Source organism: Aristolochia californica, unplaced genomic scaffold (assembly GCF_029961685.1).
Source record: "Aristolochia californica isolate CCGP_79_NKW_82.1479 unplaced genomic scaffold, dmAriCali1.0.hap1 SCAF_13, whole genome shotgun sequence".
In the NCBI taxonomy this organism is placed as follows: Eukaryota; Viridiplantae; Streptophyta; class Magnoliopsida; order Piperales; family Aristolochiaceae; genus Aristolochia; species Aristolochia californica.
Window position 1 is genome coordinate 312037 of NW_027181804.1, and position 27822 is coordinate 339858.

A 27822-nucleotide genomic window follows, 5' to 3' on the forward strand; every position below is an offset into this window, starting at 1 on the left:
ATTTTGATTAAAAAATTAATTATTTACTAGTGTTGAATGTTTAATTTAACTAATTATTATATTAAAATATATAAATTCACTTAATAAAGGAAATTCATCTATCGATTCATATTCTTTAGTCAATTAAGTTAATGTATAGTATTATTTATCAATTTTTATTTTTATTATTAAAATTATAATGGTTAATTTCATTTTTATCAAATTTTTGAATAATTAATTGAGAATAGTCTATTTATCAAATTTACATTTAATAGATAATTAAATAAATATTAATATTTTAGTAGACAGCGGAGGAGAATAATAACGTAATTTCGCCCCTTTTTCCCACTTTGGGTTTAGGCCGTCGAATACGACTCTCTTTCTCTCTCTCTTGTTTTGGTTAAAACTAAAGCGCCCTTTTCTCTCGAATAAATTCCACCGCTTGAGTTCGGCTGCGCACGATCTTCTCAAAGCGCCTTTCGATCTCTTCGAATTTTGGTTCCGGCTCTCCGGAAAGCGTGGTTTTTCTTGATATTTATTGTTTCTTCGTGGATCAACTCGAGGTAGAGTGATATGGAGATGAATAGCGGTATGATGGATCCGGAGATGATTAAATTAGCTCAGGAGCAGATGAGTAGGATCTCTCCTAGTGAACTGGCGAGGATCCAACAGGTGATTTCTGTTTTCTTCCTCTTTTTTTTTTTTTTTTTTTTTTTTTCGTTTTTGTTAATTTTGATTTTGGAATCACATTTTCTTCGCGGAATTTTCGTTATTTAGAATTGGAAAAGAGGAAGATAATGGAATTTGGCTGAACATATATTTGATCTTAACTTATCGGATGTTTTATTGATCATCAAGAATAGGTTTCTGCTAATTATTTTTCATTGTTCTGCTGCTTTATCTGAAGGCAGATCCCATTCTGTTTTTGTAGTTTGTTTCTTATTCTCTTCAGATAATATAGCCATGAAATATATATAACTTTGCTTTTGCATGCTGACAGATGATGTCTAATCCTGAGATTATGAAATTTGCCACTGAAAGCATGAAAAATATGAGACCGGAAGACTTGAAAGTTGCTGCGGAGCAACTGAAGAATACACGTCCGGAGGAGATGGCTGAGATCAGTGAGAAGATGGCTAATGCTTCGCCTGAAGAAATTGCAGCCATACGAGCCCGCGCTGATGCTCATATGACATATGAATTGAATGGAGCAGAGATGGTGAAAAAACAGGTTAGCATCTGTGTTCTCTTTGAACATGATGTCTTCAGTGTTTGAGCCTGAAACAATAATTTTCTTAGATGAATGTATGTGGATATGGTTTTACACAACATGTCGCCAGTCCGCTTGAAGTACAAAATCTAATGGACCACAACCAAGTTCTATCTTAGTTTATTATTAAAATGCATGTGATACATGTAAGTCAGCTGGTCACTCTATTGCTTGTAAAGATCTTAAATACATAATTAATAGAATTTTTTAAATGATAATAGAAGTTAAAATATCTTTTACAGCAATTAGAAGAAGCTTTTTACTGATTATTGTGCTGCTGGAATTGGTCTGACTATCGTATTCTGTTATCCAATATATGCTTTTTGTTTTTACCGTTATCTAAATATTGACCAACTCTTCAACTTTTCTATGTGGTAATTCCTTCAAAATCATCTACTAATTTCCCCCTTTTTTTCTGGCAGGGGAATAACCTTCACAGCCAAGGGAAGTTTGCTGAAGCTGCACAGAAATATTTGCTTGTATGCTCTCTCTCTCTCTCTCTCTCTCTCTCTCTCTCTCTCTCTCTGTTTGGTAATTGTAATTTATTTTCTCTTGCCTTCTCTCTTGTAGGCAAAGAACAACCTGAAGAACATACCTGTCTCAAAGGGCAGAATGCTTCAGCTGGCATGCTCTCTTAATCTGATGTCGTGTTACTTGAAAACAAGGCAGTATGACGAATGTATAAAGGAGGGCTCAGAGGTGCACAAAATTACTTTTTTTTGGTTTTTTCCATCTAGTTGTTTGTTCATTCAGCTAATTATAGTTCCTTTTCAAGCAATGTCTAGACATTGAAGCTTCTGCAGTTCAAAGGACACCCCATTTCTATATAACTTTGCTATATGATTTCGTGGGACATGGAGGTCATGGCAGGGTCCCGTTGAGAACATCAAAGTGAAAGATGTGAATTGAAATACGAAGGACTTGTTGGGTCATTCAAAACAATATGCTTTTTCTTTTTATAATAAGTTTCTTATCACTCAAAGAAAAAGATATATGAAGGATATCCTATTGGGTCATTCAAAAAATATTAAATAAAAGATGAGGTTCTTCTTTGCATTTTGTGAAGAGATATGACAAGTGACAGAAACTATTGCAGATCTCTAAACTCAGGAATTATTGGGGAGACATGGAAGAATGGTTAGAAAGATATTTATGATTACTTGGACAATTTAGGGGAGGGGCTCTTGGGTGAACTTTGGTTTAGGTGAAGAGCTTCAAATTTATGATGATGTGGATTGGGTCTAGATTTTTATCATCAAAGAGAAACGTTCAGTCTAGTGGGGGGAGCGTAATGATTATTTGTCATTTGGGTAAGCACTGCTGACATGTTGAAAGAGAATCTTGAACTCTAAATGCTGCTCAAAGAGGGGGATGATTATTGGGGTCTGGAATATTTGCCATTACTAATGCTAATGTTCTTTATACCTTCCTGCCTTTTTTCATAAAAAAAAAAATATATATCTTCCTCCTTTTTCTTTAAAACATCTAGTTCTCTCAAAACTTCTTTAGCCTGTAGATGTTTTAAGGCTTTGAAATAATATAGCATTCTGACTGATATTTGTGTAGCACCTAATTGCTTCTCTTAATGCTGCAATTTTTTTTGTCTTCTTAGGTCTTGTCATATGATGCAAAGAACGTCAAGGCTCTTTACCGCAGAGGTCAAGCATACAGAGAGATGGGAAACTTGGAAGTAAGGGTTCATACTCTTGTTTGTGTCCATTCTGCCGTTCATAAAACTGTTGTATGACTTGATCATCTTCTGCAATAAATATTTTCTTCTCTGATGCTTGTCAGGCTGCAGTTTCTGATTTAACAAAGGCACATGAAGTTTCACCTGAGGATGAAACTATTGCAAATGTCTTAAGGTTTATATGTGATTCCTGTTCATTGTTTAGAGAAAAAAAAGAAGGATACCCTTATACTGTTTGATGTGGGAATTTACTGGTACATTTCATTTTCAACTGTCTTTCTCTTGAATATCTCCTCATGCAGAAACAACTTTTTTTTTCTGCAGAGATGTAAATGAAAGGTTTGCAAAAGAAGGTGGAGGTCAGCGTGCATCACAAAGTATGATTATCAAAATATGGAACTCCACAGATTTTTCTCAATGAATTTTGAGGGTTTTCTCATATAACCTAAATTTACAGGTTTGGTTATTGAAGAAATAACAGAAGAAGAGGTGCAAACCACATCCCCTGAATATGGAAATGATCCTTCCCCTGCAAATTACTCTGTAAGACAACCTATTGAAGCTGGAGAGTGTCTGCAGAGGCAGGATCGGTCTGAAAGTAATAGTCCTGCTATTGCTACTGATTCTAAGTCTATACAAGGATCAATTAGAAACCCAGAAACTGTCAGGTTTGTTGGTTTCCTCCTTGAATTTGATCTTACCATAATGAACTCTTTTACTGTCTCTCTTCCTTCTTCACCACTGCTATCCCTGGTACTTTCGAATCCCTTGATTATTTAACTGATTCAACAGCTTAATTATTCTTAAAATTGTAAGACATTTGCCCGCAAAGGAAATGTATGGCATAGAGTAAGTGTCATTGGAGGCTTGCAAGGAATGTATCTTTCACCATCATCATCACTCTCATCCCTTTATTCCATGTATATCAGCATCAACTACATAAATCAACCTCCTCAACTCTGATTTTGTTTTTAAAAATTATAGAGTCAAGAGCAGTTTGGAGGCTTACATGGATTGGATCTTTCACCATTCATCATCAGTGTCATCCCTTTATTCTAAATACATCAGAATCAACTACATGAATCGACCTCCTCAACTCCGATCTTTCTTTAACTATTTTGGCTATCGTTTTTCATTATTTGCCACTTCCATCTATGTTATTTTCTACTCTATTAAAATTTCGATCATTTAAAAATCTCTGTTGTCATCCTGTTTGTTTATAAGTTGACTATCTTTTTTTCTTTTTTTCTTTTTTGTTTGAAGCCATCTGTACTTTAGTTTGCCTATTTAATGCAATTGGGTTATGCTGCAGATCATTTCAAGATGTTGTTTCAAACACCAATCCTGATAATGTAGCACCCTCAAGTATGCCAGGGGGAGTGTCGCCTGAAATGGTGATGTCAGCCTCTGAGATGATAAGCAAGATGCCCCCAGAGGAGCTGCAGAAAATGCTTGAAATGGCTTCTTCTATGAATGGAAGAGGACCAAATGGTTTGCAGCCATCTGCAGTATCACCAGAGATGGTTAAGACTGCATCTGAAATGATTGGCAAGATGTCACCGGAAGAGATGCAGAGAATGTTTGAAGCTGCTTCTAATTTTAATGGGAAAAATCCTTTTCAAACAGCTGACCCAGCAATTAACAGCTCAAGATCCGGATGGGGTGAAAGTAGTTCAAATAATGCAAACTTGAGCTCAAGAATGACAACCAGTGTGACATCTGACCTCCCAACCTCAACAGCTGACCTGCAGGAACAAATGAGAAATCAAATGAAAGATCCAGCAATGAGACAGGTCTTTTGGCTGATACAACCTTATTTATTGCCCCTTAGCAGTTCAATATTTACACAGTTTCCCTGACATGTGAGTAATTGTGGCAGATGTTTTCATCCATGTTCAAGAATATGAACCCAGACATGATGGCCAACATGAGTGAGCAATTTGGCTTTAAGCTGTCACGGGAAGAGGCTGCAAAAGCTCAACAAGCAATGTCTTCCCTGCCGGAGGACTTGGATAGAATGGTATCTGCTAAAAAAATTTGCAAATCCTTTCCAAGAAAGCATTTTTCATTGTTCCTGCAAACTAACTTCGAATCAGCATCTCCATTTTGTTCCCATTCTCTTTTATCTTAATTGAAGGATACTATAGTTTTTACATTATTTGGGTTCTACTACATGAGGAGTATAGTGACGTATGACAACTGCTCCTTGTGTCATTCTGATTTCTGCTTTATATCCATCGTGTTCTGATTCAAAGAGATGATCGTTTTGCCCCTGCAGATGCGTTGGGTTGAAAGACTACAGAAAGTGGCTGAGGGAGCAAAGAAGACGAAGAACTGGCTCCTGGGAAGACCTGGGATGATTCTTGCTATCTGCATGCTTATATTAGCAATCATCCTTCACCGACTAGGTTACATCGGCCGTTAAATCCACCCAACCTCCATTTCGGTCTATATGTTCTCTTCCAATTTCCGAAGAGGTTTAACTCTGACCCTAGGAAGATGTGATTTCTGTATTTTGTATTCCTTGAGATAATTGGGAATCCCTAGAGCATATCAAGAGAAGTGCAAGGACGCACCTCAAATGGTTCGATCCTTGTATTCGTAAGCTGCGTGGATCTCAAACCTAATGTAAATTTGACGAATGGCGGGGGTGAAAGAAGATCACCCTGTTTGTTTTGTCGTTTAGACATTAGTTGTTATTGTCACCTTTTGTATCTGAAATCAGATTCAAGGTCATTGTGAATTAGCAGCAGAGCTTTATTCTTTATTAACATCGGCATTGTTTTCGTTCGCCCTAGGCATCTTTTCCTGCAGAAGTCGATTTCTGATTTCTGTTTTCTCTCGATAGCAAGTCGAATGGAGCTCCGCGTTGAAACTCCGCACAGGCTTCTGTTCTTAACAGAGCTCGAATCAGGCCGAGACTTCAATTAGTCTCAGTTGGAATCAGATGCCGTCTTGCTCGAGCGGAAACTTGAACAGGATATGGACTAAGACATAACTCAGTTCCATTTCGTTTTTGAAGGAGAGCGTACAGAGAAGAACAGGAAAAAGAATAAACAAACGATCAGCAAGTGGGAGAATCGCCTCTCATCATGCGCAGATCACTGAAGCTCCGCGCCTCCATGACCTCCAGTAATCCGACAATTGGTAAGAGGATCATCACAGTAGAAAACACATGAGAATACAGTGTGTATTACGCAGTTCGTTCACGGGTCAACTCCAACAACAAAGAAGGAGAAGTAGAGAATTAAGAAAGAAACAGAGCAAAGAAGAAAAGTTTGGAACATGTAGAAATCACATGAAAATACTGTGCGTATTACAAAAAGGTCCGAGATATTTACGGCTTTCCTCTACATCTGACAGATTTACCACGAGCATCAGAAGATCACCTGATGAAATGGAAAAGAGGCTGCAGTACAAGGTAGAGGAACTTGAAACACGCGCAGGAGAGTGAGAGAAACACCAATCCATACACCACTCGAAGCGCCATACGACTTGCAGAGACGGAGAGACAAAGAAGAAGAAAGGAAGGAGACGGTGAAGCCAATTTCCCGGGAGTTCCGTCTTCTCTACATCTCTCTTTGTTTACAAAAACACCGAAGCTGAATGCTCCGTGGAGATCCGAATACGTGTACGGCGGATCGCCGCGTCCGGAGGTTTGACTGATACGAGCGCTTAGACGAGTTTGCACGTCTGCAACTCTAAAACTGTAAGTGGAACCCAGTCAGAATTTACAACTGTTTGTGGATAGGCTAGCTTCTGCTTCGACACTCTTGGAGCCTCATCCTATCCCAAACAAAACCTAGTTGCTGCTGTCACTTCTCTCCTCCAGCTATGAGTTCGGATATGTTCAAAATAAATTGGGTGCTAATAAAATCATTGGTAAGTGTGCCCTGTAAAAAAACCGATACGGCAGTGAACGGTGTGTTGACCTCCTTATATCATTGCCCTAATTGGGTATGATTAGACCAGCTGATTGAATCTGGTTCATGATGTGTGTTAGGGGTGGCTTTGAACCGAGCAGGCTCGCTAGCGGCTCGGTTGGATTCGGTATTTCTCGAGTTCGATATCCGAAATTGGCTCGTTTGAGTTAATGAGCCGAGCTCGACTGAATCAAGGTTCGGCTCGAAAGCTCGCGAGCCAGGTCGTTAATGGGCGAGTCGTGGGATCGGGAGTGAGTGGGGGGGGGAGGACATCGAGCCCCTCTCGTCCGCCGCTCTAGCCGCCTCTATCACCAGCCAGCAATTACATTCCCTTCCCTCCGATTTCTTCCTCTTCCACCGATTTCTTCGCCTCCTCTATTTCCGACGTCGCCGTTTCCATCCCTACCGCCTTTGTCGCCAACGATAGGTCCTCGTCGGTATCACGCCTTCGCTCGTTGTCTCGGAGGAAAACCAGAGTGAGAGTCGACGACGGAGAAATAATTTCGCTCCTCAAGACCTAAGTTGGGAGAAATAATTTTTCTCCCTCCCCATACGATTTCGCACGTGTGAAATCTAAACCTAGTGGTTTTTTCAATAAATATTGAAAAGACATTTTTAGTAGAAATATAGGGACTATTAGTACCTCATATTTTTTGGAAACATTTTTTTAATTAGAATTTTTTATTAAAAACTCATATAATTTTCCAAGATTTTCTTGCCAAGATAAGCTAGAAAATCATATAAAAAATTTTTGAATAAGTATTTGATAGTTGATGTTATAATACTTTTAGCATGAGGCAATTTTCATAGCAATTTTGTGTTCAATATTTTATTTGATTAAAATTTTATCGATAAGTATAGTACTATATTAGATTGATTATTAATTTTTATTCATTTCCCTAAAAGTGGCAATAAGAGGTTCATTTAACTTTCCTAAGAAAATTTTAAAATATTTTTAGTAATTTTCTAGTAAGTCTCTAATAGTAATAGGATTTTATTTAAAAGTTTTTTTGAAAATGTGTATCCTAAGAAAAATATTTCTAGTTTTTTCTATAATATAAATTTTCAATCAGGGCACCAAGGAGGCTATAGTAAATTTATGGCTAAATTCAAAAGTTACAAAATAAGCTAGACAACATTTGGGGTAAAAAAAATTAATATTGGTGGGTTCTAATCTATTATCGAGATTCAATCCCGAACCTCCCCTATCATTCTTTTTTAAGAAATGTATGCATAATTTTATAGATAATTTATTGAACATATATTTTAACCTTGAACTCGGCTAGAGCTCGAGCTCAAACTCGAACTCGGTTAAAATTATTAGGCTCGAGCTCGATTACAATTTTATAGTTTGTAAATTTATAATGGATTTATAGTTTTTATTTGGGTGATTGTAAATTGATAGTGATATTACATTTCATTTTGTTGTGTTTGATTATTATATGAAGTTTTATAGAATGTTTATGCAAGTATTATGTATATAGATTATACCCAATTTTAAGTAGAGGTCATGCCAAATTTTATACAGGTATTATATACATAGATTATACTCAATTTTAAGTAAAGGTTATGCCGAATCTTATACATGTATTATATATAAAAGTAGAGCTCGATGCCACCTCTAGTTATCATCTAAAGTTTGGTCCCAAGGACCGAAAATTTCATCCAATATTAATTAAAAATACATGGTTGTTAATTTTTTCTATAGTTTCATATTAATACAAACAAACTCTAAACTAAAACTCATTCGATTCTTCCTCTCTCCCTAAAATGACATCTTCTAAGTAAGATCCATAGGCGAAAATATTTTTCATTAAATATTATATTAAAATTATTTTGTTTAAGGGGGGGGAATTAAATTGTTAACCATTGTGAACTTTTCTCTGTATCACTGTCTCATACAGAATAGATTCAAATGAGTGAAATCTGAATCACGTGTTGATGAGGAAATACCCATCTCCATATCCAAAATAACCGGCATACCATCCAACTTCATTCGGTAGTCTATTGCCCGAATCCTCGTCTTGATTAGCCAAGTATAATTCTAAATTGAATGCTTTTGTTTTTAAACTAATCGAGAAAAGAGGCGTTTGTTCTTCTGGTGCATCACTGTATTGTTCTCTGGGACTAGAGGGTTGGAGAGAAAACAAAAGAAAATGGATGGAGAGAAAGGTTCCATCCGATGCGGTTTCTGGGTCACCTCCAATCCCTCCGATGCCATTATCGAACGCGAGGTACAACAGTTTTGAACCCCTTTTTTTTCTTTTTCCGAAGAGAGATTTTTAAGAGGGTGGTTTGCTATTTTTTCTCTTTCGTGGTTTTTTCTACTTCAATTCTACCATTTTGGGTGCCTAGGTCTCTCTGCATTAGATTTCTTCCAACACAATTCGCGTGAATTACTTGGATTTTGGTTGAACTCCTTGTTTTTGTTTTCTCTACTGTGCGTGTGGGTTGAGTATCTCTGATCAAGTTCTGTGCATGGGTTTCCTCTGATACAATTAACTTTCATTGTTATGATTGGTCGAATGGTCTACTATTATCCTGTCTGTATTTTCAGGATCCTTTTTTGAGCTATCGATGTTTAAATTGCATTTGAATTTTTTGAATATGAATCGGCTTCCTTCCTCTTATTCTGCTTCTTGTTTCATTTCTTTTTCTTTCTTTCTTTCCTTTTCCTTTTTTTTTCTTTTTCTTTTTGGCCATCGAGGCTGTGGAATCAATTTTTTAATTTGATGATCTTAACTTGGACAAGTAGTCAGAGGGGATTAGAAATGTTGAAAAAGTATTACTTGGGTTTCGTGTGCGATTTAGTAAGTTGATCTTGGAGTTGTTTTCGTCTAATCCTGAATCTATATTTGTTTATGATTCGTTGTGCTTTTGAGCAATGTCGGTTGTCAAGAGCAGCATATCAGATTCTTATGACATTCCTGACTAGGATCATTATATTTGATTTTGTTGGTTCCCGTCCGTTTAACTGAATGGCTATCAGCTTGAAGAATGTCTGACTGGTGGTCATTCTCATAGTATCCGTTCTATAACCATTCATTGTGTTATAATCTTCTTGAATATCCCGCAAGCATCGTGTTCTTGGTGAGCTTCCATAATGCAGGTGCTTTAACGGGTGTGTTTGTTTATTTGGGTGAATGAGTACTTGAGCAATGTTCATCATGACATGCATGAAAGGCGGTACATATATGAAAACCATTTGGCTGTTTTTCTTTTTGTTGATTTTGAAAATCTACTTCAGCCACTTGCATTCTTCTTTTGTTGATTAGTAAGACTATTCTGGTCTGAATTTATGCTGGTATTGTATAGAGCCCTTGTTGATAATTTTCTTCATTTTTCTTGTTGTACTCTTTTCCTGGTTCAGTTAGTTTGATTTTCTGGTTTGGATCAATTTTTCTTGCTCTACTTTCTCTTTCAACCGATCAAAATATTAGGAGTTGGTTTCTTCTAATTATGGGTTAATGATTCTGTTCATGGCAACAGACAAATATAAGCATGCATTGCATTCTTCTTTTTGTATTTAATACTCTTTTTCACTGTCGAGTAATGTTTGATTAAAATTGCTATTGTTATTCTTTCTTTTGCAGGGTTGTCCTAAAGGAACTCAAGATCTCCAATGGGGAAGTCCACATCCTTGTGTAACTAGAAACCACTGATCTGTCAGTCCTTTATGCACTAATGGGTTTGGTAAAGCTCAGGTGCCAGACAGCAGTGGAAGATAAATTCAAGCTAAAAGAAAATGGTTCTCATGCTGATCTTGATGATTTTGAGGAAGACGAGAATGTCCATGATGATGATTCAGACTCTGTCGAACTTGCAGATACAGGGTGTGAGTTGTGTATGGTTGGAGATCAAGTCTACAGTATACCGTATGAACTCTATAGTCTACCGGACCTAAAGGAGATTTTATCACTGGAGACTTGGAATTCATGCTTGACAGAGGAGGAAAGGTTCTCTCTTTCAGCCTATTTACCTGATTTGGACCAGCAGACTTATTGGCTTACCATGAAGGAGCTGCTTACTGGCAAAAATATGTTTTTAGGGAGTCCCTTGATGGAATTTTTTGAGAGATTGAAAGGTGGGTTTTACCATCCACAAGTGACACAATTTCGAGAATGCCTTAAGTTTCTCCAGTGTAGAGCATTTTTCCATTCCATAAAATTGTATCACGAGAACATGGGTAAGACATTCTCAGACATGAAGAGGATTTGGAGCAAATGCCAACCAAATATGACTGTTGAGGAAAGGATCCAAATCTGGAATATGTGGAAGAAACGGAAGCACATTGTAGGATTTGATCTCAATACATTTCCTGCTGACCAACCTGCTCAGTGTATTAGGGATAGGCCTAATTTTTCAGGAAATGTAGATCTCCCTGTCAGTGAACATGTGACCAAGAGGGTAAATCTTCCTCCTTTTTCAAGTGGAATTTCTTCGGCACCTCTTAAGAACTCTGCAAAAGGAGTTCTTAAGATAAAACCAGCTGCAACCAGTTCATCTCACCCAAGCTTGGTGTGCAGGCCCCCTCCAAAGGGAGTGCTGAAAATAGTGCCAAGAGGAACTCTTACCCATCTGGCCCCAAAGACCTCAGTGGAAATATTGGGAATTCAGACTTGTAGACCTTCACCTTTGTCACAGCCCAGTTGTAGATGGGATACTGATGATAATAACTTCTATAGCACAAAGCTGTTTTCTAGTCAAACTGTCAGAAATAGAAAAGCTCACAGAAGTTCAGATGTACCAAGGACTGCGATAGATCAAGAACACAGAGAAAATCATAATAGTACTACAGGTTATGATAGGAATAGTGCCTCAGTTTCTGATAAAAATTTGCTGAGATATGTGAGGAAGGCAAAGCGACCCAAACCTGGACCTATAACAGAGATGAGAGAATGTGACATCTTGGTGAGGTCTTCTCAGAGTACAGGGAAATATGCAGAGGAAAATGTTGGGATTAGTGGTGGCATGAGTGAGGAGAATCCTAGTCAGAATGTAGGCCTGAGAAACAGTGAACACTACAACTCTGGGGAATGGAAGATGACCCAAATCTCGATGTATCCAGGGACTTCAGAGTCTGGTTTAAGGATCCCAACTGATGGTGTTGAAGTCCAGGACCAAACCACTGCAAAATCTTTCAATCGAGCGAAGGAGAGCAATAGAGATGATAACAGGGCAGCACACGAAAGGCCTCCAAATGATGGATCAGCCATACGAGATGGTACTGCCCCAATAACATACAAGCGCAGGAAAGCACTCACAAAGGTCAACACCTTAGGAGACTTAGTCAAGCAGCCAAAAGTGGGGACTGATTTTGACTCCAGAAATAATCTGGAGGCGAATGATCGACATCCTGTTGAGAACTCGAAGTCTGTAAAGATAAAACTCAAGAACTGGAGAGACCCTAAATACACAGGAAACATCTCTTGAATGTTCTTGTGTGACAAAATTCTTCTGTATACTCAGAGATTGGATGTCTCAGCTGTTCAAAGTGATGTCATTGACAAAAAAAAAAAAAGAAAAAAAAAGGGGGAACGTGGATGGTTGTTTTTTGGTGTAAATTTAACCATCCATGAGGGAGGAGAACCACCAATGAGTTAACTGAATGTACTTTTCAGAATCCAGATATGATTCAATGATGCAGCAGAGGACGATGAAGATACTCTGTATGTATATTCTCCTCTTTCCTCTCTTTTGAGGTAACCTGCAATTCTCACGTTTTGTAACCTGTGCATTTGATGTATATGTAGAGCAATATAATTTCTTCTAATGAAGATTTCATTGTTCAGTTGTGTGATCTGAGTGGCAGTAAAACCAACCAGACAAATCAATGAAGACGAGGGAACTTGAGGCAATGTTGCAGTCTAATCTGCATATTATTATGAGCAGCTCAAAATGTTATTGGGGGTCCCAAAAACCTCTCCTTATTATCAAATCCTTCTTATCAACTATGTTTTGGTTGGTCTTCCAATTGTTCAGTTCCTCATTTTCATTAATATTATTTTAATATTCAAAATTCAATATTTTATCCAAGTTAATGTCCCTCTCTCCTCTCCTCTCACCCTTTGACTCCTTCTATCCTCAAGTCTGACCCGGCTTTCTTCAACCAGCAATTATTTCTCCATTATTTCCCATTGATTAATTTAAATGCCTCTGCCGCCTTTGGACAAAAGATCCTAAGCCTTTTTTGTTCAATTTTGGAGACTTTTCAAACGTGCTCTCGTTTCATTCATCATTTGTAATCCAAATTTAAAAAAAAATAATAATAATAATAAATCCTCTTTAAAAAATAGACGGCTGCGATCGTTTGAAATCGGATGAGAAAGCAGAAGGGCTTCACAGGTTTGTTTCGGCGCTCGTCGACAAAGACGAAGCGGGAAAAAAACCAAAAAAGTATAAAAAGACAAACGACACGTGGTAGATAGGTGAAAAGCCAACCGGAGTCAGAAGTGGGAAAAAGCCAGTCACGTCAGGTCCGACATGACTCCCGGTCGGATAACTTTTCCGGTGCGACGATTTCTCTCTCCTCCACGAAACCCCTCTCTCCTCCACACGCTTCTCTGTCTTATTTACCCGTTTTTCCGTTTCCTTTACTCACCTTTTCTATGGGACATCGGCTTCCCGGTCAGACTCCCAAAAGAGTCTTTTAAACATCACAATTTGATTCGTGCATGTAAAAACGCAATTCCTAACCCATTCCATTCATAACTCGTCTCACGACTCAGTAATCTCCTCTTACTTACGTAACTTGGCATCACAGTCTGACTACCAAACTCATGAAATCTCAGTCTGACTCACCTAATCTAACTTGGAAACTCGGTACCAAGACTCGTTCTTGATTGCAAGGTATAAAACCCATGCAACCAAGGTAAAAGAGGTCTTCTCATTCAAGTCTTCTCACCTTAAAAGAGAGGTCTCCCGGTACCCCCACTAAAGCCTCTGATCGCTTTCTTCACCGTTTTTAATTGAAGTCGTCTGCGCTGCTCACAAGCCAGAAAAACCGACTTCCAGAAGATCTCGCCGTCCACATAAATCCACTCTGCTTCACACGTCTTCCTTCCCCGTCTTCTCCCAAGTTTAGTTAACTCCGGCCCCATTTTCCTGCGAAAAGCCCGTCTGGACGACGGCGGTTCCGGCGCTATAAAACCGGCTGCAACTGTGCCCGGACGTCGTACGTCTTGGACTCCCATCGGATGTCTTCCCTTCTCCGTCCCCGTTTCTTCCTTGCTTCAGCTCGAAATTTTGAAGTTTGAACTTCTCGCTGGCATATTCTTACTCCGGCTTCCTGCTGGCAAGAATCTGAATAGAAAAAGGTTGAGAGAGCAGCCGTATCGTATAGAATCTATTCTAGAGGACACTTTTGGTATATCTTGAGAAAAGATCGCGGTTTTGAAATTCGAATCGTCGGTTTTGAAATTGCGACGTTTCGGTTTTTTAGTTCTTATCCTCCGACTCTTGGGAGAGGAAACGAAATCGAATTGACCGCTTGTTGCTACTTTCAGTTGCAGTTGTCGCCGAAATTCGTTATTCTTTGCAGATATCTTGTCCTGTTTCTTGGTCTTTGGATATTCAATTCTTTCGATAGATCTCTTTCTCTGGTTACTGGCCTCGAATCTTGAATTCGCTCGATTGAGAGTTGTTTTACTGTTTATACAGTGCTTTCAAGTGTTGGTTTTTCTCTTCCTCCGCCCCTGGAAGGGGATCAGTGGATTCTAATTAGCGAAGATATCTCGCTCGGAGGGCAATTGGTCGCGCCGTTTTCTCTCCTGGAAGCAGGAGAGGAGTAATGACGGTAGCAGCGAGAAGTCAGGGGGATCGGAGAGCGATGAATCGATGGAGATGACGCGGCAGTCGCCGGGGTCGCTACGACGGCAGCAGCTTCTGTCCCGGGAAACTCCTTCGAAGAGCTCTCGCATCGCGGAGGTCGCCGGCGGGACTGCCGCAGAGTGCGCCGCGGTCTGCTGCTGCTGTCCCTGCGGCATCTTGAACCTCCTCGTCGTCGCGGTGGTGAAGCTGCCGGCGGGGCTGTGCAGACGCGCCATCAAGAGAAGCCGGCTAAGAAAACGCGCGAAGAAACACGCCATGCTCCCGCCAAAACGACCGGTCGAGATGGAACTCCAGATACACGCTGTCGACGCAATGGTCTTCTGGCCACCGGAGAAAGCTCCTTCCACCGTCGTCTCCGAAATGGAGAAGGAGATGTGGGCGAAATTCTACAGCACCGGCTTTTGGAGAAGCTGTTCCCGGAGAGAAGACGAAGATTGGAAAAATCCTTTGCAGTAAAAAAATCAAAACGGAAGAGCAGAAGGGAAAAAAACAAAAACAGAAGAAATCGATGAAAAAAATAAAAATGTGCCTCTCCCTCCTCTCAAGTCTCAACCTGGGCATTTTCACCATCGGGATTATTCTCTGAATCAGGTAGACAATTTCCCACCTCTTCCAACTGTAATTCCTACAAAATATTAATGTGATACAGTGGATAAACATATAAAACTCACATCTCTGCAAATTTGGACTTTGACTTGGATTCTACTGCGTCGTTCAACTTCTGGAAGAAGAAGAAGAAGAAGAGTCCGTAATCATAAATGCCCCCATCCTGGTGCAGGCCCACCTGGAATCGAATGTCCTGGTTGAATTGGAGCAGTTGTTCAAAAATCCAAATCCACGGATGCATCAATGTCAGTGTGTTTTTTGAGCAATTTTCTGTATTGGTTGGGCGGCTCTACTTGATACCCAGGAGCCAGTTTCCCCTGTTTTCTGCCACCATTTGAGAAGTGAACCTGCTAGTATATCCTCACTGGAGATTCCCCATCAAGAAAACGATTGCTAACGTATAAAATGTTTTTGTGTTCTGCCAGTGAACTACAGTCGTGGATTCATCTTCTGTATATGTATTGAGATTTGATTGCCTCTGGTAATGCTTACGAATGGTCATGGAGGTTTCAGTTTTCCATGATCTGAAGGACTTGCAGTGAGAGGGTCTAAAGAAGCAAACGGCGTGCCAGGTTTCTGTCAAATGGGTGAAACCCTTCCCTTCAATTGGAAGAGCTACTGTCTTCTCTGTGCCATACCTGCAAATCCTTCACGGATTCAGGAAAATTGCTTTCTACAAAAACTATTTTGGAGAAGGATCAAGTTACATACACCATTTTTAAGTTTTTAATATGTTCTTTTTAGTTTTTTGTTGTTGGAATTCAGAAAAACAGTGAACTATTGTTTGTTAATTGGTCGATTTGTGGATTGGTCATGAGAAGAACACTTCCTTTTTCACCCAGTTCCGTTCCTCTCTAAAGAGCGCAAGGGTTCGAAATCATCAGAGAATCGATTTTTCTACCATGAAAGAAGGTGAAGTACAATCTCTAACACCCTGTTAACAGGGCTAGTGTCAATTTTTCTGGGCTGGACTTGGTCTTCACTTTGGCCGAATGAGCCCATGGAGACCTTTTTGTATAGGGGGGGGGGGGGGGTTCATGTCCTTTTGCCGTTAGGGAGTGTCAAACTTCATGTCATGTACATGATCATCCATGAATTAGGAGTTCATGTCCCAAGAGTAAACGGCATCTCTGCTCACTCTCTCATCTCCACCGTCCTTCTCCGGTCTCCCTCTCTACGACCTCTCCCTCTCGACCTCTGTTGTAGGGTACAGGAAACCGAGAGGCTCTACGATGGAGGTCGAGAGGGAGGGAGGCCTTCCTTCTCTCGACGTTCATCTCTTAACCCCCCCCCTCGGGTCTTCCTCCCCGCTCCTCTCCCTCTCAACCTCCGTGGCAGAGCACGGGAGGTCAAACATCTGTTAATTTATTATAATTATTATATTAAAATAGTGATTTAATAGTCATAATTAAAATATTGTTAAAATAAATATTTGATAAATTATTTTGGCATAATTATCCAATTGCTATAGTTAATTAAACCAATAGTTTAAAATTTGTGATAATATATTATTAATTAATAATACATAAAATATATTATGTACAAATATATAGTGTGTTAAAGTTATGATTAGATCAATTTTTTCTCTTAAATTATTTATTTTCAGGTTAAAGTATATCATATGTTATTAATAAATTAATAACTCAACGTATTATTTTCGTTTTTGTTATTTATAACGTTATTTATTTATTATTTGTAATTATTCATGTACACATTTCATTGGCTCATGTAATTACCATATTAATGTACAATTAAATATATAATTTTAATTAATACATATATTAATATATTTAATTATACATTAAATAACTTATTTGTGTAATAATAATGGTTGTTTTACCTAATTTGGGGTTTAAGGATTATGTTGTAATTAAGTGTACTGTAAGGGTTTAAAGATTCTCTAATTTTTTTATGTTTTTATCCTGTTGGGACACTAACATCGGAAATTGTTTTCCAGTGCACATGAAGTCGTCAATACTAATACCAAGTGTGAAGATGATCTTCATGTACATGATTGACATGATCTTCAAGTTGGACATGAACTTGATCTTCAAAAATCCATTTGGGAGACTAACCCCCCGTAGAGTTAGATTGAACTAATATGTATTTATTAATATTAGGCTAGTCCCTTCCCATCATCTAATGGATGGGGGAGAATGGTAAATCTAGGTTTTATGGTAGGTAAGATGGTTAACCGAACAAGCCAGTTCTTCTGATCAATGAGATTTCTCTTTCTCCATTTTGCATAATCTTGGTCGTTGGATCAAATTAACTATTTGGGAAACAATTTTGGACCGTTGAGATGCTTGCATAGAAGGTTGGAAAGGCTTCTCACGAGAGTCTCCCCCTAAGAGCCTCCTCATCCGTGGTTGAAAAGTCTGAACGCGCGGAAATTTATTGTTGCCGTGATGATGACTCTTTCAGAGAGCGCGAGCAAATTTTGTCCGGGGGTACTTTCGGTATTTTACTTAATAAATAAAGGCCAAAACGGCGAGTTCGGTGACATCGCGTGTTGGTACTAATTTATGGGAATGCATCAGGAGATCATCACCGAAATGCTACCCTATGGGTGGGCCAGGTCTTAACGGACGGTTCCGATCGTTCAGTCTGATCTGCTGAAATAGTATGAAGGAAGCCGTGAACCACTACGTGACATGTAACAACCTTTAACGTCTCATTCCAAGTCCTGACCGGAGACCATGGAAGGAAGGTAGCTGGATTTCGAGGTCTCCGGTACGTATCGGCCGATACACGCAGCCCTGGTATTGGGTGAAGGTTCTTGCTAGCTTCTTAGTCCATGGAGGTCTCTCAAATTGGATAGTGGTCACCATGTCTCTATAGAGCTTCTTACCGGGTGGCCTCGTCTTGGACCCAACTTCCTTAATAATTCGGCGGGGCAAAACCGTAAAATTAAAAGATGCTGGAAATAAATTATATGGTCAAAAGCAAAACGTCGAAAGGGTTCCATTCTCTTCTGACTTGCCAATTCTGAACGCGTAGTTTCGCAAAAATTAAAAAGAGAGAGAGAGAGAGAGACACAGGATAGAGAGAGGCACCGTCGCTCTGTCTCTCTCTAAACCCTAATTTATTCTCTCTCTTTTCTCTGTCAACCGTGCCCACTCCTGCTCATTCCCCTTCCCCTCCCCCCGATGGGATTCCACCGATCTGTTCTCCGACGAGTTTGAGTTCGATCGTGAAGTTCTGACGCTACTGTGGTATTTCCGAGGCGAATCTGTGGAAGGTACGCACATAAAATATGGCGGTTTTCATCGGTAGAAAGCAGTGATTCTCTTTTGGCTTGTTTTGTTCAGTGGTCTTGACTGCAATCGTGTCTGGCGTTCGGTTTCGTTATCTTCTAGATTTGCGTTTTGTTCCTTGCGTAATCTGATTTATCTTCGCGTTATTGCCTGTTCGTGTCTTTGATCTAGATCCTAGATCTGTCGCTCGGTCGAGTTTTTCTGTGGTTATTTGTTTGAAATCTTGCTCATTATTGGTTGCGTGACGTTTACCTGACTTGGTGATTGGATTTGGGAATTTCTTCCTGCTGCATCTTATTCTCGTTGAAGACGTGCCTCTGCCTTTGGATAGAAAATGTCTTAAGTTCTAAACTCTTGAAATCTCTCTTATGTATATATGTATATATTTTAGGAGACTGGTTTTCGTAGCAGGGCTTTGAAAATATGGACGAGAGCCAGAATATTGAGGGCCATCTCACGTCTGCCGCTGCTTTTGTGGAGGGTGGGATACAGGATGCGTGTGATGACGCTTGTAGCATCTGCCTTGAAGATTTTTGTGACAACGATCCATCAACGGTAGATGATTGTCTATTTTTTTATTATTTTTCATTGTAATCTGCAAGTTCTTTTTATACTACTGGTTTCTGTAGTGGTAGTTGATTCAATTTCACTTTATTGTGTTCAGGTGACTACTTGTAAACATGAATTTCACCTTCAGTGCATTCTTGAATGGTATGCATTGTTTTTTTTTATTTTTATTTTTTAACCCAGTTTTTATTTTTATTTTTTGTATTTAATAAGTTGGCTAGATGAGGAAGATTGTTGGTCTCAACTAAGGAGATGTTCGTCTTCAATTTATTATTCAGGAGCTTAGGCAATCTCTTGTTGTAAGGGATTTGCTCCCTTCCCCTCTGTAATTTTCTCTTGTTAATAGAAATTCATCTTCATCAAAAAAAAAAAAAAAAAGCTTAGGCAGTGATGACTTCTGCTAGCTGTGTATCTTTTATTTGTCTCTATTTGTCTTGTGGTAGGCAGCATTTCCTTTTTCAAGGAATTAAGGATAGGAACGTGTTCTGGACTCTGTTCCAATATCCAAAACTGTCTATTTCTGTATTAGTTGGTTCCTCCATCCTCATGATGGAGAGTGGACACTGACATTTATTGTGGAGAGATGTAAGCTGTTATTAGGCAGTGTTTTTTCTTTTCTTGGATTACTATCCTTCTATAAATCGGTCTATTTCCTCTTTGTTGGGGTTTGATTGGACTTCTTTTGAAACAGAAATAATCTCCGGGCATTGAAAGAGAATAGGCAGTTCTGCAATAAGTGTAATAGTTTCTGTATCATTTTTTTCTTATTTCTGTGGCTTACACATGCGTCCTGTAGGTGTCAAAGAAGTTCCCAATGTCCAATGTGTTGGCAGCCCATCAGCTTGAAGGATCCCACCAGGTTCATTTACATTGTATCTCTTTTACTTCTTTGGTATTTCTTCTCCTCTGCTTTCCTTGTAAATACTTGCTTTTTATTTGGTCTTTGCAGTCAAGAACTTCTCGAGGCAGTAGAACGTGAAAGGAGCTTTAGGATTAATCAACCACAGAATGCTACGATATTTCATCATCCTACTCTTGGAGATTTTGAGTTACAACATGTCTGTAGTCATTATCTTAATACTTCTTTGAAGTCTTTATGGCTGGGCAAAACAATTAGAAGTCCTTGTCAATTAGTTGTCGTGGTGTCTGTCTTTTTTCTGAAATGATCTGAATATTTTTGGGCACTGAAGTCCAATTTGTTATATTCATGCTTCATCTTCTTTCTCGTGAGCAGTTACCTGTTGGTACAAATGATGCTGAACTCGAGGAGCGTATAATCCAGCACTTAGCAGCAGCTGCTGCGATGGGCCGGGCTCACCATCTTGCTAGAAGGGAAGGTCAAAGGGGTCGATCAGCAGCACAGGGCCGTCCACAATTTTTGGTTTTTTCAACTCATCCAAATGCAACTCAAGGAGGTCCTGCTTCAGTGGCCCCTGGGCAAAGAGAGGGTACAGATGACCAGGCTCCTGCTATTACTGCTCCTACACCAGTTCCCCCTCTTACTGCTGTTGCAGAAGAACCTTCACAAAGGGTCCTTCAGTTGTTGCCTTCTCAATCTGAACCTGCTCCTGCCTCAGCTTCTGGACCAAGCATTGTTGCAGCTAGTAGGCTCAGTGTCAATAGGTACTAGTTACCAGCTCCTTGCTACATAATCTCTCACTTCTTACTTTTATGCATCTTCACATGGCGTCTTGGCTCATGATGTTGTGGCTTTAATTATTAGGAACTCTGCTGCACCACCTTCACCAATTCATCAAGACAGGGCAGGCCCTTCAGAATTTCAATCGTTTTCAGAGTCACTCAAATCTCGGCTTAATTCAGTCTCAATGAGGTTCATGTTACCTTTAAAATCTTTTAACTCTGAATTTTTGGCTTTATAGCAGCATATATATGACTTTTTTTCATGTATTATCAGGTACAAAGAGTCCATATCAAAGAGTACAAGAGGATGGAAAGAGAGATTGTTTTCACGCAGCACGTCAGTATCTGATATTGGTTCTGAAGTCAGGAGAGAAGTCAATGCTGGAATTGCAAGTGTGTCACGCATGATGGAATGTCTTGAAACTAGAGAGAATAATGCCAGAGGGAGTGGTCCTTTATCACACCGAATGGAGGATGCTTCAGTTTCTGAACCATACAATGCCAGTATTATAGAGAACACTCATGCTAGCAATTGTCCAAATGAGAGCTCATCTACTTCTCGTGCTACTGGTTCAATTTCAAATTAAGTTTTCGTATAATACTACCAAATGACACATGGACCTTCAGCATTTTCTTGCAAGGTGTGTAAAGTTTGAGGCTTGCTTTGATTGTACTGAAGTTCACTGTGTTTATTGTCAATAATTTGTCTCCACATTATTCTTGAAGTGACATTTGTTGGTACAATTCTATCTCCACAGCTCAATCTTAATTCAGAACTCATCCTATGTTTTTTTTTTCAATTTTATGTAACAGTTCGACATATGAGTGACTTTATCTTTTATAAGGCCTATTTATGTTATCCAAAAAAGTGACTTCTTTAGCAGATGCCTGTAGGCTCTTTTTCTTCATAACTTCATTGAGATTATCAAACCTTTTATTAATTCATGCTTCTAATTGAAACTGAATTTAGGCATTCTTATTTTTTCACTTACGGCTATTCAGTTTTTTGCCTTGGCAGTGGGGGCCTTAATGTTTTAAGAATTGGATTTATTTAGAATTTTACTGTTAGCCAGCCTGTATGGAGTTGTTGAAGCAGGAAATTGTACTGATAATTATTTCTTCCCATAACTATAGTTCTATTTCCTTCCATAACAAAAGAAATGTATTCCACTGCTCTCTGTTTCTCTCTGACCCATATCCATTTTTGGAGAATATCTTGACTCATATCGGTGACTTGATTTACGAAACATGAAGCAATGTCAAATCCTTGGTCTGATTGGTCATGCTGTCATTTGGATCCCAAATCTTAACTTGCTTAACAATTGTAGACCTTGTTCTGTAGGACATTATTGTCAGCTGGCTTAGCTGTTTTGGTATCAAGTCTGGAGGTGCAAAGAGTATTTGAACAAATCAGTTATGCTTCCACATAAAGTTCAGGACATTGAGGAGGTGGCGGTACCATGAATTTTGAGTGATCAATTCCCATCTGGTTCAACCCTGCTTTGGGCTTCCTATTGAAAAAGGAAAAAAATGTCAATGTGCTTGTGGGGAGTTTCCAATCTTTCTCACTACCAAAATTTTTACTTAATCAAGTCTTTCACCACATAAAAAGGTCAATCAGAGAAGAAAAGCATCAACTTAAATTTTAAAACATCATGGATGGAGACTATAGGCTAGTAATCTGAGAACCTATTTTTGAACAATTTTAAGCTTTTTAAGAAACATTAAGTAGTTTTAAATATGAGAAATGGAAGAATGTCAAGCTTGTTTGACATCCTTCACCTTGGATGATGCAAGGTTCTTTTTGAAATATTTGCAAGGATTCACTGTTACTATCTGGATTGATCCACACGTTACTGGTTATTGTTATATACATCTCATGATTCTGAAATCCATTTAGTTGTGAAGTTCTTTTCATACTCTCGCTGAGAAATATTAAAAAATTATAGTATTTTTGACTGATTGATATAGGATAGTAGGACAATGTTGTAATCAAAGTACTGAAATAATTTACAGGCAGCATCTATGATGTTGGAAATTATCATGAGGGCACGGAATTTTATGTTACTTTTTCTGTATGATTTGAAGGAAGAAATGGACTTGGGTTGAATGTATGTCTGGTTTCTAGTGGAGGTGAAGCAGACTTTACTATTTGATGAATTTCTTCTCTCCAGGTTCCAAATATTCTAATTTTGCTTATGATATGATGTTAGTTTATTGGATAATCCAGATGTGCCTGAAGCAGCCATAGAAAATGGTCAGGACTACAAAGTCTGTTGTGGAGATTTTGAGGAAAAATCAATACAGATTCAGAAAGAACTATGATCTTAGAACAGTTTATTAATTTGTTGGTTCGAATGCTTTGAATCTTTATGAAAATCAAGCCTAGTTCGAGAACTAGTAAATAGTCTGATGTTTTCATTCTTTTTTGGTGTTTTTGAAAGTGCAGAAAAAGTCTAGTCCAGAGATCTGAATCCACGATATGATGCCAAGTAGGGGTTATGAGAGAGCTTTTGATCTTTTTGATTGTAGGGGATTTGAAAGGAGAAAAAAGCGTTCATCTATACTAAAGCTTGCCTCTTTATCTACATGTATATTTGTTTATAGAGAAGTTATTTGGTACCAGCATTTTACTACTGCTTTGGAGAAGCCCCCATTTAGAGAAATTCTCAATGCTGTCAATAAACTAAATGCTTATTTAAACTCTTCTTAAGTTCATCTTATGGATTAGTGTAGATGTATACGACACATACTGCCACCATTTTTATGGTCGCAGAAACCAAGTTTCAAAACGAGACTCGAGCTGTTCTTCCAAGAAATCTTGCTTGTGTTCGTTGAACAATGGAAGTAGAGATGTTCTGAATCATGATCACTATTGCACTTCGTAGGAACCACTGAAGCTCCCTGTACGAAAAACTAAAAAATTTCAAGTGTCATATCTGAATTGATGTGGCTTCAGATTGCACTACTCATTTTTGTTGAGTTCTTGGTCTTTTAATTTAAGCGTTGCTTTTACTTGTCAACCTTGTGTAGTTTCTGTTCTCTTGTACTCTTTTGGCCAAAATCTTAACATCTGTACTCAAAAAAGGGAAAGAGAATGGGAAAAATGTAATCACTAATACGATTTCGTTCCATCACTGAAATGCTCCTTCAGCAGTGAGCAGTCCTCTTAGGTGATCCTCCACCCTCTTGCGCAGAGGTGGATCTAGAAGTGCTGTGACCTCGGCGCCAAATGAAAAAACCAGGGCATTCCGTGCTGTCTGTAAGTCTATGCCGCGAGCTTGAAAGTAGAAAAGTGGCTCTTTTTCGAGATCACTAATGGCAGCTCCATGGGAGCACTTCACATCATCAGCTATTATTTGTAGGTTGGGCTTCAGGTTGACAGTCGCTCGTGGAGCCAATAAAAGGCTTCGGCTCATTTGTCCTGCATCTGTTTGTTGGGCAAATCTGCAGAACATATGCAGATACGCATAAAATTGGGAAAGAAAGAAAGATACAGATCAGAGCCGACTTATGCTACAACAGAAGTCACTTATACCCAGGTAAAAGTAGCTAAGAAGTATGGTATCATAAGCAGACTGCAGGACAGGTTATAAGTTTTTCTAAAATGTAACAGAAAATTCCACATTTGGGTTTGTAATGTCCAAGCAACTATTGCTTCGGCTTCTCCTGGTGTGAGAATTTCATTCAGTGAAGGCCAAATACTCTTCAAATTCCAAGATTTCCTGAATGCATCCGAAATCTATAGCTCATAACATGACAAGAAATTTATTTAATACGGTTTTGTTTTTATTGGAAAAGGATTTAAGACAGTACATGAGGAAATAGGGAGAAGTTAAAACCAGGGAAAGAGTACCTGTTAACCTTAATATTCCCATCAAAAACTGCTTGGCCAGATGACTGAGACACAATGCACTTGTGAAGCTGTCGAGCTTCTCCCCTGGGATGGTCCAAGACTAGCCTGCTGTGCAAATCTTGAGTTTGATTACTTCCACAAAGGTAAAATGCTGATAGATTAGTCACTGTATCAGGACCCAGTTGTTGAATATGCAAATTATGTCTGCTCAATTTCGCACCGGTACTGATCTCTACAAGCTCATAACCACTTGACGCTTCCTAAGGAAAATGACAAGTTGTAAGTTCCCAACAGTTGACTTGTGTAAATTGTACTCCATTGGCAGGTTTACCAAAAGTGATTGATTTACCTGTACAATCTTGCATGCATAGTAACAATTACACACATATCACTTACAGAAACCAGTAGTTAACACTGGATAACGATATCCAACAACATGCCTAGGTTATGTCATGTTTCTCTCGCTACCACAAGCCATTGATGAATGCATAGGGCTATCGAATTTTCACGAATAAATGCATCTACAAACCCACTGCAAAACTTGGAGTAGATAATACAAATTCCAGGGAAAGAGACTACAAATAATATAAGAGGAGGTTCTTCTTATCAAAATAGATTTCATCCAGTAACTCGATCCAAGACATGTTTCTCAAGTACAAAGTAAGGTTAGATAGTAGAGGTGTGGATTACCCTACAGCTGACAACTTCATATAATGGTTGAGTCCATCAAACCACTACATATGGGCAGCGATGCCATGGGAGCAGGAACACCACTTTCTTAGGTACTCAAGCAGGTGTCTCTTTCCTTTTCACGCTCAAGTTCTTCTTATTTCCCTTTTTCATATAAAAAACAAAAAAACTTACTGAACGAAGCATTGTGTGTGATACTGGAGCGATCAAAATGAGCAATTATTTTTCTAGGTGCTCAATTATGCTGAAATCTCAAATTTTTGAGGTTCTCATTACTCTAACAGACTAAAACTCCAAGAGAGTATCTCTGCAGAAAATAATTCAAGAATTCAATACCTTCTAGGAAATTAAAGGAGAAAATCGATTCTATATTGGATGGACCTATCTCCTGTCAGATGTACAAGGGTAATTCAACAGCTGACTTAACCTGATAGACTTTATAACCTCAGCATATCAGATCATAGTAGCCCAAATGGAAGGCCATAACCAGAAAGATTTCAGATTTAACATCAAATTACAAACTTAATTTCTCCCTGGATGTTAGAAGCACAAGCAAGGTAGAAAGTGACTAATAAGAATTCCTAATAAAAAAAATTGATTTCAGTTAGCTGCCTGCAAAACTGTTCCACATATTTGGAGTTGGACACTACAAATTATATGAATGAGAGACAATGGTAGGGGGAGACTACAATCTAAAAAATCCAGAATGGAAGATGAGGATTCCTGTTAACATATCAGACATGGCAGGATCAAGCTGATTATAATAAAAATGAAGTAGCAATTAAGGACAAAAGGTAATTAACTCACCTGCCTTACTACTGTCCACTTCATATGTGCAGCATTCCTATTCTGCATTTGTAAGTAAGAGTGCCGAACTCTGCCACCTTCTGCAATCACTAACTCCATCACTGAATTCGTCCAATAAGATTCATCCTCTTCTCTTCCAAAATACTCCTCAATGATTTCAATGTCAGCGCCCTTCTCAACGACAACAATACACCTAGGGTTTGATACAGGTAGTCTTTCCAGTCCATCTTTAACTCCTTGGCTTGAGAAAAATCTCAAATGGAGGGGCTTTTCAACACGAGTCCCAGCAGGTACATAAATAACAGTGATATCAAGCGCCCCCATGCCATTGAGATCCCAGAAGAGGTCTCCCTGTGAGAATTCAGCAAGGGAATCGGATATATCTTGAATGAACGACTCTGGAGCAGTGGAAATGCTTCCAACAAATACATTAGATGGAAGGCCAGAGAGGTCAGAGAAGGTTGCGACAACTCGGCCATCAACTATGAAGAGGGATGCGGATTGTGAATCATAAAAACCAAGGTGGTGAGTTTCCCGAGAATATTGGGAAGGAATGGTAGAAACAGGGGCGATTTCCGATTGTTTGAGGAAGGAGATATCCGTGAAGCGGAAGGGTTCGTCTTTTGACGTAGGCCAAGTTTTGGAGAGGAGAGACGCGGACGAGGAATCTCTGAGCTTTTGCAGAAACGGAAGAGAGAGAGCTTCCGAGGACACGGAAGACAAAGAATCCTCAAACGTTTCAGCTAACTGAAGTACGAAAGGGTCAGAGAGAGCAGAACGGGATGGAAGTATGGTTCGTCTCTTAGGTTTGAAGGAAGATCGAATTGGGTTCTGATAGAGGAGATGAGAAGGGAAAGAAAAAGATGTAGAAGCCATCATCTCCCTGTTTACCGATTCCGAGTCCCAACTGGTGGTTGAAACCTCAGCCGGGGGGGGGCTCAAGGTCACAGAAGGCCAGACCCGTGAAAGGCAAACTGGACTTGCAACGTCACAGGTAAAAACTTCTACCTATGACACGTGGAAGCCTCCGCTTTCTTCTTCCCCCAAATTCCCGGTTTCTGGCTTATGAGACTGTACCTTCCCTACAAAAATCTTCTCCCCCACCAAAACAGTGAGATGTTCTTTTATTTTGTAGAAAAATGGGTATAATCTGCAACCACTTTTGCATTAAAATAATGAGATTTCCGCAAAAAAACGTACTAGAAAAAAAACAGAATTAAAAAGTTTAACAAATGTTAATAACATGCCTGAAAAAGAGTTTACTTCAGCTAAAAAACTTGTAGATTCGATTCGAAAGGGATGAATTTTCCGTTTTCTGAAAAGTAACAGGCTTTCTGATACCTCTTCGGCCATCGAATGGCAATGATTCTGGTTCTGCACTTGTGTTTCCTTCCTCTTGATCTCTTTCTCTCCCTTTTTATTCCGCTTCCCCTTAGTTTCAATGGCTGTTGGTTTAAGGTAAAAAAAAAAACACTTACTGGTGTTATCTCTGTCCATGTTTGCTTATGAATTTGCTTAATTGCTATCTCCGTCCTTGTTCTTACTGGTGTTTCTTCTATTTCAAATTCTCAATCCTTGTTTCCGAGCTGACATTGTTCGGCATGAAGTCAATTCTGTCTATGAATAGTGCAGTGTTGCTCTCACTTCGATTATCTGCAGAATGAAAACTTTCCTGATTTTCTCCTATATTTGAAGTTTCATTCTTA

General features: G+C 39.0%; 4 protein-coding genes across 6 annotated transcripts; 3 read left to right on the plus strand and 1 right to left on the minus strand.

Annotated features, from left to right (window-relative positions):
* Positions 1–395: 395 nt before the first annotated feature.
* On the plus strand, positions 396–5706 carry LOC137948344 (outer envelope protein 61). The gene is made up of 11 exons (XM_068794409.1): positions 396–651; positions 980–1210; positions 1672–1728; positions 1820–1948; positions 2862–2939; positions 3044–3114; positions 3264–3316; positions 3397–3607; positions 4252–4732; positions 4819–4959; positions 5218–5706. Exons 1-11 carry the CDS (start codon positions 553–555, stop codon positions 5362–5364), a joined length of 1698 nt encoding a protein of 565 aa, XP_068650510.1. The 5' UTR covers positions 396–552; the 3' UTR covers positions 5365–5706.
* Positions 5707–8960: 3254 nt separating this feature from the next.
* LOC137948757 (uncharacterized) lies at positions 8961–12792 on the plus strand. Its single transcript, XM_068794918.1, has 2 exons — positions 8961–9096; positions 10456–12792. Exon 2 carries the CDS (start codon positions 10547–10549, stop codon positions 12293–12295), a length of 1749 nt encoding a protein of 582 aa, XP_068651019.1. The 5' UTR covers positions 8961–9096; positions 10456–10546; the 3' UTR covers positions 12296–12792.
* A 5478-nt stretch (positions 12793–18270) lies between these two features.
* LOC137947797 (E3 ubiquitin-protein ligase RHF2A-like) lies at positions 18271–21563 on the plus strand. Of its 2 annotated transcripts, none has more exons than XM_068793571.1 (8): positions 18271–18539; positions 18947–19110; positions 19220–19266; positions 19919–19981; positions 20072–20180; positions 20357–20745; positions 20846–20953; positions 21038–21563. In XM_068793571.1, exons 2-8 carry the CDS (start codon positions 18979–18981, stop codon positions 21348–21350), a joined length of 1161 nt encoding a protein of 386 aa, XP_068649672.1. In that variant the 5' UTR covers positions 18271–18539; positions 18947–18978; the 3' UTR covers positions 21351–21563. The 2 variants fall into 2 exon arrangements, with proteins under 2 accessions (XP_068649672.1, XP_068649673.1); XM_068793572.1 differs by having other exon boundaries at positions 18967–19110; positions 21038–21404.
* Positions 21564–23746: 2183 nt separating this feature from the next.
* LOC137947796 (protein ABCI7, chloroplastic) lies at positions 23747–27458 on the minus strand. Of its 2 annotated transcripts, XM_068793570.1 has the most exons (4): positions 27364–27458; positions 26117–27208; positions 24620–24879; positions 23747–24210 (listed from the first exon to the last, which is right to left on the minus strand). In XM_068793570.1, exons 2-4 carry the CDS (start codon positions 26993–26995, stop codon positions 23898–23900), a joined length of 1452 nt encoding a protein of 483 aa, XP_068649671.1. In that variant the 5' UTR covers positions 26996–27208; positions 27364–27458; the 3' UTR covers positions 23747–23897. The 2 variants fall into 2 exon arrangements, with proteins under 2 accessions (XP_068649671.1, XP_068649670.1); XM_068793569.1 differs by lacking the exon at positions 27364–27458 and having other exon boundaries at positions 26117–27266.
* Between the last annotated feature and the right edge of the window lie 364 nt (positions 27459–27822).

Bases quoted from the DNA above. Each gene is read 5' to 3' on its own strand.
- LOC137948757 (XM_068794918.1), top strand. From the start codon at position 10,547: ATGGGTTTGGTAAAGCTCAGGTGCCAGACAGCAGTGGAAGATAAATTC.
- LOC137947796 (XM_068793570.1), bottom strand. From the start codon at position 26,995: ATGATGGCTTCTACATCTTTTTCTTTCCCTTCTCATCTCCTCTATCAG. The intron at 24,880-26,116 runs GTGAGTTAATTA...CATTTTCCTTAG, and splicing joins AGTGGACAGTAGTAAGGCAG to GAAGCGTCAAGTGGTTATGA. The intron at 24,211-24,619 runs GTACTCTTTCCC...TATGTTCTGCAG, and splicing joins GGGAATATTAAGGTTAACAG to ATTTGCCCAACAAACAGATG.
- LOC137947797 (XM_068793571.1), top strand. From the start codon at position 18,979: ATGGACGAGAGCCAGAATATTGAGGGCCATCTCACGTCTGCCGCTGCT. The intron at 19,982-20,071 runs GTTCATTTACAT...TGGTCTTTGCAG, and splicing joins AGCTTGAAGGATCCCACCAG to TCAAGAACTTCTCGAGGCAG. The intron at 20,746-20,845 runs GTACTAGTTACC...TTTAATTATTAG, and splicing joins AGTAGGCTCAGTGTCAATAG to GAACTCTGCTGCACCACCTT.
- LOC137948344 (XM_068794409.1), top strand. From the start codon at position 553: ATGGAGATGAATAGCGGTATGATGGATCCGGAGATGATTAAATTAGCT. The intron at 3,115-3,263 runs GTTTATATGTGA...TTTTTTCTGCAG, and splicing joins ACTATTGCAAATGTCTTAAG to AGATGTAAATGAAAGGTTTG. The intron at 3,317-3,396 runs GTATGATTATCA...CTAAATTTACAG, and splicing joins AGGTCAGCGTGCATCACAAA to GTTTGGTTATTGAAGAAATA.